The sequence below is a fragment of the Lepisosteus platostomus genome, chromosome 14, assembly GCF_059453375.1.
Source record: "Lepisosteus platostomus isolate fLepPlt1 chromosome 14, fLepPlt1.hap1, whole genome shotgun sequence".
Classification (NCBI taxonomy): Eukaryota; Metazoa; Chordata; class Actinopteri; order Semionotiformes; family Lepisosteidae; genus Lepisosteus; species Lepisosteus platostomus.
The window spans coordinates 30,186,658-30,201,416 of NC_142624.1; the positions used below are offsets into that span (position 1 = coordinate 30,186,658).

At 35.2% G+C, this 14,759-nt stretch overlaps 1 protein-coding gene across 3 annotated transcripts in view; it reads right to left on the reverse strand.

Moving 5' to 3' along the window:
- Nucleotides 1-1,614: 1,614 nt before the first annotated feature.
- mylka (myosin, light chain kinase a) overlaps nucleotides 1,615-14,759 on the reverse strand; it is a 99,025-nt gene continuing 85,880 nt past the window's right edge. For all 3 annotated transcript variants that reach the window (XM_088605574.1, XM_088605572.1, XM_088605573.1), the window contains 10 exons: nucleotides 14,344-14,376; nucleotides 14,165-14,261; nucleotides 12,937-13,140; nucleotides 10,477-10,694; nucleotides 10,183-10,306; nucleotides 7,706-7,858; nucleotides 6,380-6,503; nucleotides 5,502-5,625; nucleotides 4,946-5,077; nucleotides 1,615-4,084 (listed from right to left, as the gene is read on the reverse strand). In XM_088605574.1, the coding sequence (XP_088461700.1) occupies nucleotides 3,846-4,084; nucleotides 4,946-5,077; nucleotides 5,502-5,625; nucleotides 6,380-6,503; nucleotides 7,706-7,858; nucleotides 10,183-10,306; nucleotides 10,477-10,694; nucleotides 12,937-13,140; nucleotides 14,165-14,261; nucleotides 14,344-14,376 (1,448 nt within the window). In that variant the 3' untranslated portion in view covers nucleotides 1,615-3,845. The remainder of the gene's footprint in view (nucleotides 4,085-4,945; nucleotides 5,078-5,501; nucleotides 5,626-6,379; nucleotides 6,504-7,705; nucleotides 7,859-10,182; nucleotides 10,307-10,476; nucleotides 10,695-12,936; nucleotides 13,141-14,164; nucleotides 14,262-14,343; nucleotides 14,377-14,759) is intronic.

Genomic DNA, 14,759 nt, shown 5'->3' on the forward strand with positions numbered 1-14,759 from the left:
TTTCATAGCTCCATTTTATAAGGTGGTGGCATGGTGGTGCAGTGGTTACTACTGCTGCCTTGGAGCACTGGGGCCCTGGGTTCAATATCAGAGCTGGGGTGCTGTCTGTGTGGACTTTGTATGTTCTCTTCCTGAATGTGGGTTTCCTTTAGGTGCTCTAGTTTCCTCCGAAAGTCCAAAGGCATACCGATGGGTTAAACTGCTTCTGGGAAAAATGACCCTAAGTCAATGAGTGTGTGTGAGTCTATTCTATGTGTGCTGTGATGGACTGGTGAGCAGGGGTATATCCCACCCATGCCCATTGTTTTCTTGCTCCTCCTCAACCCTGAATTGGATGGAGCAGTGAGAAGATGGATGGATGGACATTTTATAATGATTAGATTTCCAATTAACATTTTACAGATTTTTATAAGTGTACTGTAATTGAATATTGCACTTTTAAAATACAGTACTATGTATTAAAATGTGTTTCTAAGTTACATCAACTTTGTAACCCTTTTGAATGCGTGGTACAATACAAAGACTGAATAACAGAAAACATGTAAGTGTAGGAGGTCAAAAGACATATGGTATATAGTCCCAGAGGATCCCATGCTTCACATGAAGGTGGGGCTTACGTCATGGGGATTTCCATGGAATTTGAGGACTATGAGTTCTGCTCTACTTTAACTTTCCATTTGACTACAGGTCCATTTTCCGTTTTCACTTTAAGAAATAATACATACTTGAAGAACCAATCATTCCTCGGGAGCTTTGTAAACTATTCTCAGAGTGGAATCAATTTTTTGAAGTAAAAAAAAAAAGAGTATTTTCAAAAATACATATGGTTAATTGCTGCTTTAATATAGCCGAAGCATGGAGTATTAAGGAACCTAGTGACATCTAGTGGCTGAAAGCATTTTTACACATACAAAAAAAATAATGTCAGGTTTGAAACTGCAGGGTGCCGTTTGGACCATTTAGTTCGTCTGTTTGCAGGCATCTAGTTGATAGTAAGATTTAATGCATAATATCTCACTTCTTTACTTGCTTAGCGACCCTTGTGGCACATTACTGCACTCTTTAGTGGATGAAGTAGGTCTGCACCTATATGTAAATCACTTTGGTAACTTTGGTGTGACAAGTGCTGTATTATTAATCATATTAATGATAACAATTACTATTGTTATTATATTGATGATAATTTGTGGTTAGTGTACTTCACACACCGTTTGAATCAGTTATAAGCTTTTATTAGCCTGGAGAAAATGCCATAAATAGTTCCTCTTGTGACTAGCTAGTAAAGAACCATGTGATAAAATGAAACCCAGGAAAAATGAGAGACAGAAGTTTTTTTTTTTTTCACAGTTTAAAATGTGCAAGATCTCAGATTAATCACTGCACATGTGATCTTTGCTCCAATCCGGAATGATTAAGGGCGAGATCAAAAGCTCTCACAAACACAACATTTCCACGTATAACAAAAAATCCTTTGTTGGTCAGTTCCTTAAAACAAGCTAAAATGTGAGTATGCGTCATGTCACCCATTTAAAAATAAAAAGATTAAGGCTGGAAATACAAGCTTAGAAGTATAATTTAATTTTAAAAAAACTGCAAGAAAAGTATGCTCATTGCTTCCTTCAGGACTAATTTAATGATAGTTATCAGGTTTCTAGGCGTTGCTTATACATACTTTTATAACCATATAGAAATTCATATGTTTAGGCCTAAACAAATTATTTCTTCAGGCATAAACCTCTATCAATATTACCTCATACTGCATTCATAATGCTCTTTTCATCTGCTAGAATTCTTTTTGTAGGTTGTAGAAAACTCACTGAACTTTTCATATTAACAATAGAATCCAACATACAAAAATATGAATGAATCTACATTTGTTTCACAAGTGTGTGTTTTATAAACGGCATTAATCAGAATGAATATTAGCAAAATCTGACCTGGACAAAGTTAACTATGTCATGTTGATGACAAAACGGATGTTTCCATTCATTTTACACACTCCAAAATCAGAATCTTTCAGACAGACTGACAGAGTTTGTTAATATCACTATAATTCATAGTGATAGCGTGCTTTTAAAACCCATAAACGTGAAAGGTGTTCTTTGTAAAATATATATACGGTATGTTCTAATCCAATCTTAATCACAATAATTTGAATATTTAATGCAGAACATCCGAATAATATTTAGAGGTTCAAAATAAATCTCTTATACAATGTATGTAGTTTTCTTTCTTTGGGTAAGTGTTCAAAGATAATACTATGGAAGCTCATTTCATTATATAATCCCTTCTGTATAAAAAGCCTACCTAACAATATACTGACATATTTTCAGGTTCATAATGTTCAATGTGCAAAAATACACAACACCAGTGTACTCATTTCCATTATTACTGAATAATTCATAAAATGCATCGTCTAAGCATATATATACCATCATATGTCAGTTAACTTAATAAGCCTGTACACAAAGCTCATAATTTAATAAAAAGATCAATGTGAAGCAGTGAGTAGCATTTCCTAAAGCAAACAGATTTTGTTCTGTTCAGAATGCACTTACATATTTGTGAGAGTGGAGAAGAAAATCCCCCAAAAATAAAAGCCCAGAGACTGACCTCAATTGTCAGCTGTACAATATTTCTCACAGTCACAACTAAGACGGATTCTATTGAAAACCATTTTATAATTTGTCAAATATGTTTCAGATTATTTCACATGATAAGCAAATTTTAAACACATAAAGATAACTTAAAATTTGACAAAGCCCTGCATCACATAAACATTTGTCTCATCCACACATCAGAGATTACTAACCCAGTTCTTCACGATAGCTTTGCCTTTGCCTGGGATCATTTTCTATTACTCATCAGACTCAGCACCAGGTACTGGATTGTAATTTGTGCCCATGGATAAAGTTTTTGATTAATTGTTAGGTAAGGGCCGAACCTAATATTTTCTAAAAAAACAGCATTTTTGTGCCAGATACATTAAAAATACAAGTCCAAAATTGTTTAATCCATATTAAGAAAAAAATAATTAAATTGCAACAGTGTCACCCTGTCATACTTATCAAACTTTCAGTTTGACTTTTCTGAATATACTAATATGTCTGCTCTCATTCATCTTGAACACTCAATATAAATCCCAATTCTATCATTCATAGTACAAACAACATGCTTTGTGATAACATTTATTCTGGAACAGTGAGCAACTACAATTGTAGTGTTCTCATTACTTGCAAACTGTAGTTTGTCAAACGCATACATTTTTATTAAAAAAAAGAAATTAGAAATATGTTCTACATACATCTACAATAGTGTCACTTTATTTAATGCCTAGTCCTTTAATATGTATTTGCATTTGGAGAGATGGAGGTGACGTTGGATAAAAAGTAGCTGCATGCTTGAATATTTCACAACTGACGTATAAACTACAATATGGGTTGCAGTGTTAAAATAGTTCAAAATAATAGAAATTCCCAAAAAATAAAAACACCTCGTAATACCAAACATCATTATGTTGATAGTAAAAACAATCCCCCCTCTTGAAACCATTAATTTCCCCATCCTTTTGTTTTCCTTAAAGAATTTGATTACAAGCAAATTAAAAACTGCTTTACACACTGCTTCCCAGACTCAAACAACAGTCGGAATGTTGATGATGTCACCATTTGTATAATTTTTACATTCAACATTTGATATCTGTTATTACTGTTAAATAAGAAAACAAAAGTGCATGACCGTAGCGAAGAGTGTTCCTAGCATGTTTGTCTGTTAGTCAGTCTTTTTAAGAAGGTGAGTGTGTTACAAAGCAGCCCGTAAGATTAAAAGAGTGAAGTCGTTTTCACTCATTCTTCCTCCTCCTCCTCTTCTTCCTCCCCCATGACCTCCACAATGAGCTCGGCTGTGCATGTGACCTCTCCCAGGCTGTTCACAGCCTTGCAGGTGTATTTGGCATCGTCATCACCCGAGACATCCGAAATAACCAGACAGCAATTCCCCTCTTCATCGTAGTCGATCTGGAAGTGTCGTGTTTCTTTAATGGGCTGGTCGTCTTTATACCATACTACTACTGGATCAGGGTAGCCTGCAATCATATAACAAATGCCATAAGGATCAATTACCTCCTCACTTTATATTTATTTGGAAAAGCTGTCAAACAGAAATTAATTGGACATCCTGCATAACCTTATCCCAGTCAAGCCTGATGGTTTTTGGAAAGCTATTTCAAACAATTATTTCTAATTCTTCTTAGCTTTACACATGAAATATGTTATGGAATGAGCAGGTCATCAAGAGCAAAGCCTTCCGTAAAGTGGGGAAACAACTGGGATCAAACGGATTAACTTAATGGCCTGGATGCAAGCGCTACATTGCATCACAGCTGACCTAAATAAAACGAGAGGCATTTCAATGCACAGTGCACTCACTGAGCTGTGGTGCATTCATCATCCCTTTTCCAAGGATAAAAAGTGACGGTAGTTTCTCATTGTGAAACAGACATAAAACTATTTGGGATGGCCTGCTTTAAAAAGTATAACACAATAATAAATGGTAATGCCCTTCCAGTCAACACTAATTTATGATCATTCTAAAATATAATGACTGATCATTATTTCAGCTATATCAACTGCAGCTAGTTTTGCTGCTTCACTTACGCTGGGTATTATGTAATTTCAGTCCTATGGCCTGACAATGACTGCAGCAATTGCACGACAGGAATTTTCCCTTTTTTAATTACCATCCATGTCAAAATCAACACTTCATTACGACACCAGAAGCCTCCATTAAGCATTATAAAGTGTGTTTAACTATAAAATTAAAATATTAAAATCTGACCCTCTGAGATAGAGTGCTGACAAAAACTGAGCTCATAAATTAAAAAAAAAAGAAATTCTGCAGCCATGTGCCAGTATTAGAATACAGAAATTGTTTTTTGGAACATTACCCTCAATCTTGCAGTCAAATCGAGCAGCGCTCCCTTCCACCACTTCAACATCTTTAATAATCTGGCTGAAATATGGCTTGACATGGGGTCGTTCTTCCACCACAGACTCCAGAAATTCCTGGGCCACATCCTCTGTATAAATCAGCAGAGATCATAGTAAGTTAAAGACATGGAAATTTACCATAAATGATTAAATGACCTAGCAAGGACACATAGAAAACACAGACTAGCTGATTGAATACTGGCGACACCATGATTTCTTAAAATGGGCATGAGTGACTGAAACGTAAGTCCTAGGAAGATGTATATACAGACTGTATTATTAAACTAATTAAGCAGTCGCGCACAGAAAAATAACAGGATCTGAGAATCAGTCCATTTTTAATTCCCCTCTTTGTATGTCTGATCCTCTAGGCTCAAGGTTATTGCAAAGACAGAGAGCTGCAGAAGCACTAATATAGCAAACTGCAAGCCAAGTAGTATCATAGTGTCAATGAGTTCACATTATTAATTTTAAATATTTGTGAGCAGAAAAAAAAGGCAGTTGCTATGGTACCTTCTGTTTCCAGCCTGTCTGAGATTGGCGGGCTTGTGGGAGAACCCCCCTTTTTTCCACTTAGGCCTGATATCATTGCCATAGAAGAGAGTCTGCTGATGGCTCTCACTGCATGACCAGTTTTCTAAAAAAAAATCTTTATATTATTAGAACAAGGAACAAGAAAAAAAAGGAACACCACAAAACCTAATGTCCAAAATAAGCAAGGGCTGGAATTAAATCACTCTCCATTTGTATTTTTCCCCCAAAATGGTATTGGATGTTTGATATTACAAATATGTAAAATGTGCTTCAAAATTTAACAGATGAGACAGTTTTATGCTGGATTTTGTAAAACAGCAGCTGTTCATAATGGTGAGGAGAGCTTTCAGCCAATGTATAATGTATTTACTCATTTCCCCAGACCTCTAATCAGCTCAGAAAGATTTGAGACACCTTTGGTAAAGTACATTTTGATTGTTTTCATCTTAAACTTCGGGGCACAGGAAGGTCCAAGATGCATTTATAATGAAATACCGCATTACAACGGTTAGGTGTCTATCACGGCAAAAAACAAGCAAGAAACGACACAAGTAACACAGATGATGCCTAATGAAACGGGTACCTTTTTATTCCAGATTTAAGAGAATAAGACAGCCCAGACCTTTATCCTGTTTTTTTTTTTTTTGCATTTTGGGGGGAAAAAGGGCAATGGAATATAAGTCACACATAATTAAAAATAACAAAGTAAAGTGAGTGATGTATAACGCAGTGTGTTCCAGACAGAATTAATGTTAAGACACCCACATAGGAGTTGCTGCATTTGCTTTTACGTGGCTTCAACAAAGTCTTGAAACCACGGGCTTATTCCAATAACCAAATGAGGGTTTAAGAATCACCTGCCATTTCCTCTTCAGAAGGTATTTCTTCATCCTCTCTTTTGACAGTTTTTTGGCCTCCATGTTCTTCGTGTCTTGTTTCAGCCATGGATGCTGTTGGCACTGATCACACGTCAATCGGCGCCTAAGATGAAAGAACCCAGAAAGATAAAGAAGCTCTCCCAACTTATGCTAGAACAGAACACAAGAGAGAAAAAAGATCACGATAACTTGATCAAAGAGTGAATTGATGAAATGGACATTTTCAGTAAATCTCCATGAATAACATACAGTACCAAAAAATGCACGATTTCTATTATTTTTATGATTGCAACATAGCACAATGTACAAATTTCTGCAATTACTTTTCATTTAGAAGTAATATTTAGTTTGCTTTAGCAATGTCATGTCATGTAATTTGACAAACTGCTTTATACCATACGGTGTCGCAGGAAGCCAGAACCTACCCAGCAAGCAACGAGCGCAAGGCAGGGTACACCCTGGATGGGACGCCAGTCCATCACAGGGCAAGTGCAAGCCAATCATACATGGGGACAACTTGGAGGCCGTGGTAAAAGCCAAGGGGGGAAATTTGGCCCAGACACTGGGATAACTCCCTACTCCCAGGGGTCTTTAATGACCACTGAGAGTCAGGACCTTGGTTTAACGTCTTGTGCGAAAGATGGAACCCAAAATGATCTTTGAATGATTCCATTAATGATCCCATTATATTGCATTTTATTTATTTAACTTTAGTCCACTAGTGCCTCAGTGTATTAATTATTATAAAGTTTAATTTACATTCTCTACAATATAGTGTTCTGCTTTTTTGACAATTATTTTATGATATCATAACTCCTTTTAAAAAGCAATTACCATCTCATTGTTTCTTTGCTGGATCCCAAATAAGCAAGACCTGTCCTTTTTTTTCTGGGAGTAGAATGATTTTTTCATTACTGTTAGTCCTAACTATTTTTGTTAATATCGCTTTTGTGGTAATTGTAAGCCACCTCTCCAGTTGTTGGAAAAAGTCAACATTCTTTTGTTCAGCAATAATCACATTCACCCAAATAAGTTGGTATACTGTTGGTGTGTGTTAAACAGGCACTGGGGTTAGTGATCAGTGTTACACGTAACTTGAGGTATTGAAGGGGCAAAACACAAAGCAGGTGAAATGTTTAGACAAAAACAGCTCAGGCCTATTTTGTAAATGGCAGATTTTTAGCATCTTTAACTGGGAAACATAACTGGACAAAGGCAAGTTTACGGGAAGTCACATGACAGAACTTTAATACCGAAAAAGGAACACGGTGAACATACAGTAACTGAAAGATAAATTAAGCTTACTTCATGTCCTTTTTTAAAAGGCTGCTAATGAAATCCTTGGCATCATCAGAAATTTCATCAAAGGCTTCATCATCAAAATCCCACGTAGCAGAAGTAACGTTGGACAACGTTTCGTTGTCATTGTCTCCCATGAACGGAGAAAGCCCACTGACCCTGGAAGGAAAAAGGACTTTATCAGGCAAGATTAATTAAATATTAAGTCTAAAGGAAAAGGCATAGCAAACATGCTACAGGAATACAAACTTAGATTTTCATTCACATTCATAGTTGAAATTAATCAAAAACATTCTAATTATGCATTATAATATTATAAATGTATATTAGGAATATTATGATAAGTACTTTACAAATACTGAGGTTACTAACGAGTTTTCTCTAAAAAGGTATTAGGTTCCTTGCCATCAATCTAGGAGTTATTTCCTAAGCACTCCAAAATATTTGATTTTGTAGGTATTTCCATCTGAAAATAGATGAGAGCCCGTTTGAAGATGCCCTCAAGTGGCCCCACAGTTGGAGTAACATCACAGGTTATTCCTTTTTATCAACCTTGAGGTTTGTCTTACATCACTCTTAGAATCAAATCTCCTGTTTTGTGCAAATCTCATGCCAAAACAAAACCTGAAACTCCATGTTCTTTCAAAATTCCTGTTTTTACATACTTTCCAATGGCCCAGGAGCTAGACACAGCAGCTATTTTATTAATATATTGTTGTTTTTATTTGAATCTGAGATTGTGCTACAGCTCTAAAGGAAACATTTGGTGTATGTTTTTGTTTCATATGAAGAACACCCTCTGGCAGAGCCGCTGCAGTCACAGCTCTTCTATATCCATTTACAGTAATAACGGAACAGCACAGGTTCATCCTGCAGTGGAAACAATTTTGTTCTAAGAATGTAAAAAATAAACTGATTAAGATGAATCAAACAGTGCCTTGGATGTGAGTCTACTGCAGCTGCCTGAATACATAAAAATACCACTACTGCATCTGAATTAATAGTTTAACAGGAACATTTACTGTTTTTACTTTTTAATGAGACAAGTGAACAGCTATTTTTTTAAATATGTCCTAAGCACAAGTAAAACTCTAATGTTGTAATCATCATTTTTAATTTCTAAACTATTAGCGTACAAAGAATGTTTTAAGTTCACATATTCCACAAGAATAAAGAACAACTTGGAAATGCTTCAAGTGACCAAGTTCCTTGACCCATTCAGACAGAGTTGCAATAATCAGACAGTCAAGGTCAAGACAACAGAAGTTATGCTTAGCCTGTAAAGCCTCCTAGTGGTTTTAATCACAGGTTTGCAGAATGTCATCCATTTCGATTTTTAATGCCCACACCATGTACTCTCAGACAATGTTTTGTGAACTTTCTAAGTGTGTGGAGCTTTTCCTTGAATCACCTCTGCTGTTTCCGTTAGCTTTTTGTTTAAAGTGTACTTCCACTACTAAAACTGCAATCCACATACTGTAACTGCATGACTTACAATCCAAGTACAGTACATTCCCAAGCAAGTCAAGCACCTTAAGAGGCCTGTTTCATTTAATACAATCCTACTTGGACAGTTTTATAGATTATGTTCTGAATATGAAAAAAAAAATAGAACTGTACTGAAGTAGGGAGAGTAATGTTTTCTGAACTCATGCCCATACAGTACCATTTGTTCTAGTCTATCAGAATCATGGACAATAAAAACAGTTAGGGAGGTTTATGCGACTGGTTGCTTCACAAAGAGGGTTTCATGTAACTCCTTCTGCGATTTTAATCATTCTTTTTCATCTATAAATAAGGCTCCAATGGTGTTAATGATTATCAATGTTAAAACTAGATAAAATATAAACTGGAGATTGCCATCAATGAGATGCCATCAACACCACCAATTCGATAATCTCCACTCCCTCCAAACTCAAATGAAACTGAGAAAAGAACAGACTGAAAATACAAATTTCAGTAGTCACCGTAATCATCTTTTAGAAATGTTATAGGTGCAATGTAAAACCAGTGTTTCCTTATTGAAATGTTATTTTCCTCTAAAGGTAGCAGATGTTATCAGCAATTTCAACATTGCTTTGGCATGTTTAGCCTAGGTAGATGTGAGCCTGTATGCGTGCTTCTTTCAAAACAGTAAATGAGACACAAAATCTTGCACATCATTAATTTTAAGCCTTTGCTGAAATCTGTTGTCCCCAGATGGTCTGAAGGAAACATTGTGTAACGAACTGTTATTTCTATTGAGACTATTAATCTTCTGTATTCATATACACTTGTACATGCAGCACACATACTCAGTTTCTCCATTTGGACACAAATCGTTCATGACCAAATAACTATGTATGCTTAAAATAATTGCTGGGATTTGTGTCAAGATAAAGGAAAATAACTGGTGCATATTTGTAGTGATTAATTCTATGTCACAATGCTTCTTCTGTGGTTTAGGTTAGGAGCAATTCAAGGTTATGGTCCCATTCACTTACAAGATGTAGCAGATGACTCCAATGCTCCACATGTCAGTTGCATATCCAATCGGTTCATAGTTTATAACTTCAGGGGCGACAAATTCTGGCGTTCCAAAAAGAACTTTGAGTGAAGATGAGTTTTCTGCAAAAAAAAAAGAAGAATTACACAACTTTCCAAGTAGCTCTAAAAAGATTAGCGATACAGCAAAGCCACTTTTGTACAAGCAGTGCGTGGACAACCACACTATGAAATTGTGTCTTATGAGTATCAACTGTACAGTAAGTGTCTGCTTGTAGCAATGGGCTGATTACCTAATCGCCGGGCAAGTCCAAAATCAATCAGCTTGATTTTGCTTCCTGTCTTATTCACACACATGATGTTCTCTGGTTTCAGGTCCAAATGGACGATCCCTTGCTTGTGGATGAACCGGACGCCATCAATTATCTGCAGCATGTATTTGATGACTTCTCTTTCTGTTAACTCAAAGTCTTCATCAATAATCCTCTCAAAGAGCTCACCTCCAGAAATCCTGTAAAAGCGCACAGGTAATGCAATGACAGTTACAGATATCTTCATAACAAATAGAAGGATAATAAAGGAATTGATTCTTCTATATTTTATTCAAGCAATTTGTTAAAAAAACATATTTCCGAAAGGTTTTTCAGACAGCCCAAATGAAGTATTCCCAACATTATTGCAAAGTTTCAATTTTCATAAAAAAAAAAAAAACTCATACTAAAATGAGTTACATCTGTTTGCAGAGCAAGGTGCAGGTTAGTTCAAAAATTAGACTCACAAGTTGATGACAGCTTGTGTTTAAAAAGAATACGATTCCCACAGACAAAAAACTACCATATAGTACTAGGATTGCAATGAATGTATGTTGAGTAAAAGGTCTGATTTATTTTTATTATACTGTATATGCTAAGATTTATTCAATCATTAAATAGACAAAGTTATTAAAAGCTGTGTCCACATTGGATCTATCATTTACTGTATATAAAAACCTGTAATAATAAATAGAAGACATTATTTTGAACTTATTTACCGTTGTAAAAAGAAGAAATCTTGTATTATGTTCCATGAAAACATGCTCATTTACACATTCACTGAGAGCTTGTAGGAATTGCAGAACAGGCTATTACTTTAGCTGTATATTTTACATATTTAACAAGTACTGTAGCTTTATTCCTTCTATCATTAAAAATGATTTCTGTTTCATAGGATGTTTTCATTTACTTATGTGCAAATTCTGCTGATACATCTGCAGTAATAGGCCTGCACTTTGGTACTATAGTTCAGCATATACAGGGCTAAGCTAAGCACATCCTGCCTTTGCTACTTTCAGTTTTGCACTTTCTGTTACCCCTGCAGCAGACAAACTAATAATGTACGAAGCAAATAAAGTGAGATATAACCCTGAGTGCTCTACTCTATAGTCCTGTTTTTGTTCCAGAATAAAATTCATCTTCAGCCCAGAATGCATGCTCTACTAATATCTTAGACATCATGGTTAACCAGAAGCAAAATCACTGCTCCTGTGAGGGATACCTTGGACAAGCTCAGGTTTTACCAGCAAAGCATACATATTTCTGAAGTCTAAGGACATTTAAAGGATTACCAGGTTAACATAAAACGGTCAAGAAAAAATAAATGTGATCTAAACAAAACATTATCTGTACGATTCTGCCAATCGATTTTTGATTTGGATTCCAATAAGATTTTTTTCAGTCATTAATGGCTGCAAAACTTTGCAAAGATTCAGATCTGCTTTTTCCAAATGGTATGCCAGAAAGGAAATTCTTCAGATTACCCTGTTTTTTATCAGTACATCGTCTTCTATATTTGGTCGAGATTAATCGTGTGCAGGAGTCTTAGTTCAAGCTCAATCGTTGTAACAGCCAAGCTGGGAAGAGGTTTTTGTTATAAAAAAAGACCTGCTTCAATGTGATTATTGCGATAAAACTAGAATGTATTACAAAGTTACAACTTCTTTATTTCACTTATCATTTGGGATACATTATTTTTTATTGTTGCGGAAGAAATCTCTGCTTTTATTTAAACTGCTCATGCATTTTTTAACCATTTTAGACAATCATTTAAAGACAATTCTTTCTGAAGCAAAAGAGCCAATACTGCTTTAAATATGAGACTATGTGACTTGTAACAGTTTTAAAACAAGTTGAAATAGCTGGACTAAAAGACTGGATGCTGTCAGTAGTAATGATGACAGTAAAAATACACTTGTTGGGTTCGCCTATCCAGTTCCCTCTTAAGTGTAATGGACACCTGATTTCATTTCACTGACATAAAGACACCACCTAAGTTACTTTTCCTCCATTTATAATATTAAATATAAAAAGGGCCACGCAAAATTATATATTGATTGATATAATTTCATATTGTGGATTTTAATATATTTATGCATATGTTATTAGAACATTCATGGCAATAGTCCTTGAACTGAAAAAAAAAATTCTTATCCCAACATTTGCTGCTGATGAAACAGGTTATCATATTTCATCAAGTCCCCAAGCAAGCAGCACTGTTTTAAGGAAAATATTCCACTGGAGGCCTCTGAATCCTGATATACCCTTTAAGTCCATTCAGGAGATGTCTATGATAACTAGAGATCATTTGTCACTTGCTTATCACATTATGAGTTGGTAAATGATTAGTGATTAAAATGATTAAAAACAATCAAAAACACATTTAATAAGTACTGTATGTATGGACATGTATGGAGTGATATATAAGAACAAAATACTCACATTTCCATAACCATGACAATGTCAGATTTGCTTTCGAAGGCATCCACACACTGGACAAGTTTAGGGTGATGAAGGCAGTTCATGATACTAATTTCTTGCCTCACATTTTCTTTATCTTTAGCTGAATAAGCTTTTATGAACTTTCCTGCCCAAACCTTTCCAGTTTTCTTCTCAAATAGTTTAAACACTTGTCCAAATTTTCCCCTAAAAGACAACAAATATCCAATAAAAAACAGATCATTTGCCATCCAGTGGAACTTGCAAAGAGGCAACTCATTGAGTTACGCAGATCACCAGTCATCTGGTTACTGATTTTAGGTCTGAACTGCAGTCAAGCTGTTACATTTTCTTAACCTTATTGTTTATTTCATAACATTTCCATCTTTTCTCTAAACACATTTACATATCATCTGGATTTTCTTATAGAATCCCTTCTATATACAGTACCTTGAATTTTGCCTGCTGACAACAATGACATGACATACTGTACACATGCCTCCACCTAGAATATTACATAACTTGGTTAAATAAAGAATAGGTTTGGACATAAAAATGGCCTGTCCTCCATCTAATACATGATCTAAATTTGAAAACTTGTTATTTATGTATTTTTTAAAATGTATTCAAGGAATTTGGAACAAAACATGCAAACATTAATGTTGTATGCAAATATCAAAGGCAGAAACAGACTTGTGCATAATATCTTAAATCTGCATATGCTGTCATACATTTAAATTCCCAGCTGGTGACTTCCTTTAGTGTTAGCTCTCTAATAACTGAAACTGCCACTCTTCCACACACCCTGAACCTAAATTGCATCTTCTATGTTTGAAGAAAAGGTGTAGATATCCCTCTTTAGATTCTGTTGATGGGTTTCTGCATGTATCTGGATAAAAAATGCGTTTAGATTAATTTGACAATATGTCTTTTCTAAAGAGAATTTTCTGGCTCTCAGATATTTTTTGGCAAAAGGTAATCGTTTGTTGTAGTGCTGAAGACCTTTTGAAGTAACCAGACCACTGACACCCTTCTCTCTCAGTCTGTTTTTGAAGTTTGGTCTGATACTACAACACCATATCTTCTATTATCTACACCACACGTGAGGGACTCACTTCTGTGTTTCTGCACAACTAATTCTTGAAGATGATGGAAAGATGTGCTTTAATGTAAAGTGCTTTGAAATGATGTAATTTATGGATAAAAGTCATTACAGCAATAGGTCACTTACGTTCCAAGTCTTTCGTCCACATCATACAATTCTTGCACCTTCTGAGCTGTGTTAATAAACACATCTCTGTACTCAGCCTCTGGTTCTTTGTCAGCATCTGAGATGCAAGAGATAAAATATTAATAGAAAATAACATGGCATATTATTTCATTTTCAGACAGCTGTTTTAAAGCACTTACCATCATCAGATATTTCGGCCTCTTCTTTTTTTTCTGAAAGTTGAAAAAACAGACATTTGTGTTACTGTTTCTTTAAATACACCACTAAAATCGATAACAGAAGTCTCGGACCTTTTCTCAGCCACTATAATAGACTCCTACATACAAGGTTACATAAGTAAATCTGTGCCAAACAGGGTTATAAATAAAACTAATAAATTTCCTATGTTTAACAGTAGCTGTAACTAAGGCCTGTGCCAAGTTTCTCTGCCCAAGTGGCTGTTAAAATAGAATTAATTGGCCCAAGTAGTCAGATTTTATTAGCTTTAAAATAGGTTTTTAGGATTGTTCTTATTTTAAGACTAATAATTAATGTAATTAATGCATCCTTTTTCATCTTTTTGCACTTGTAAGATCCAAATGTTCTTTACAAAGAC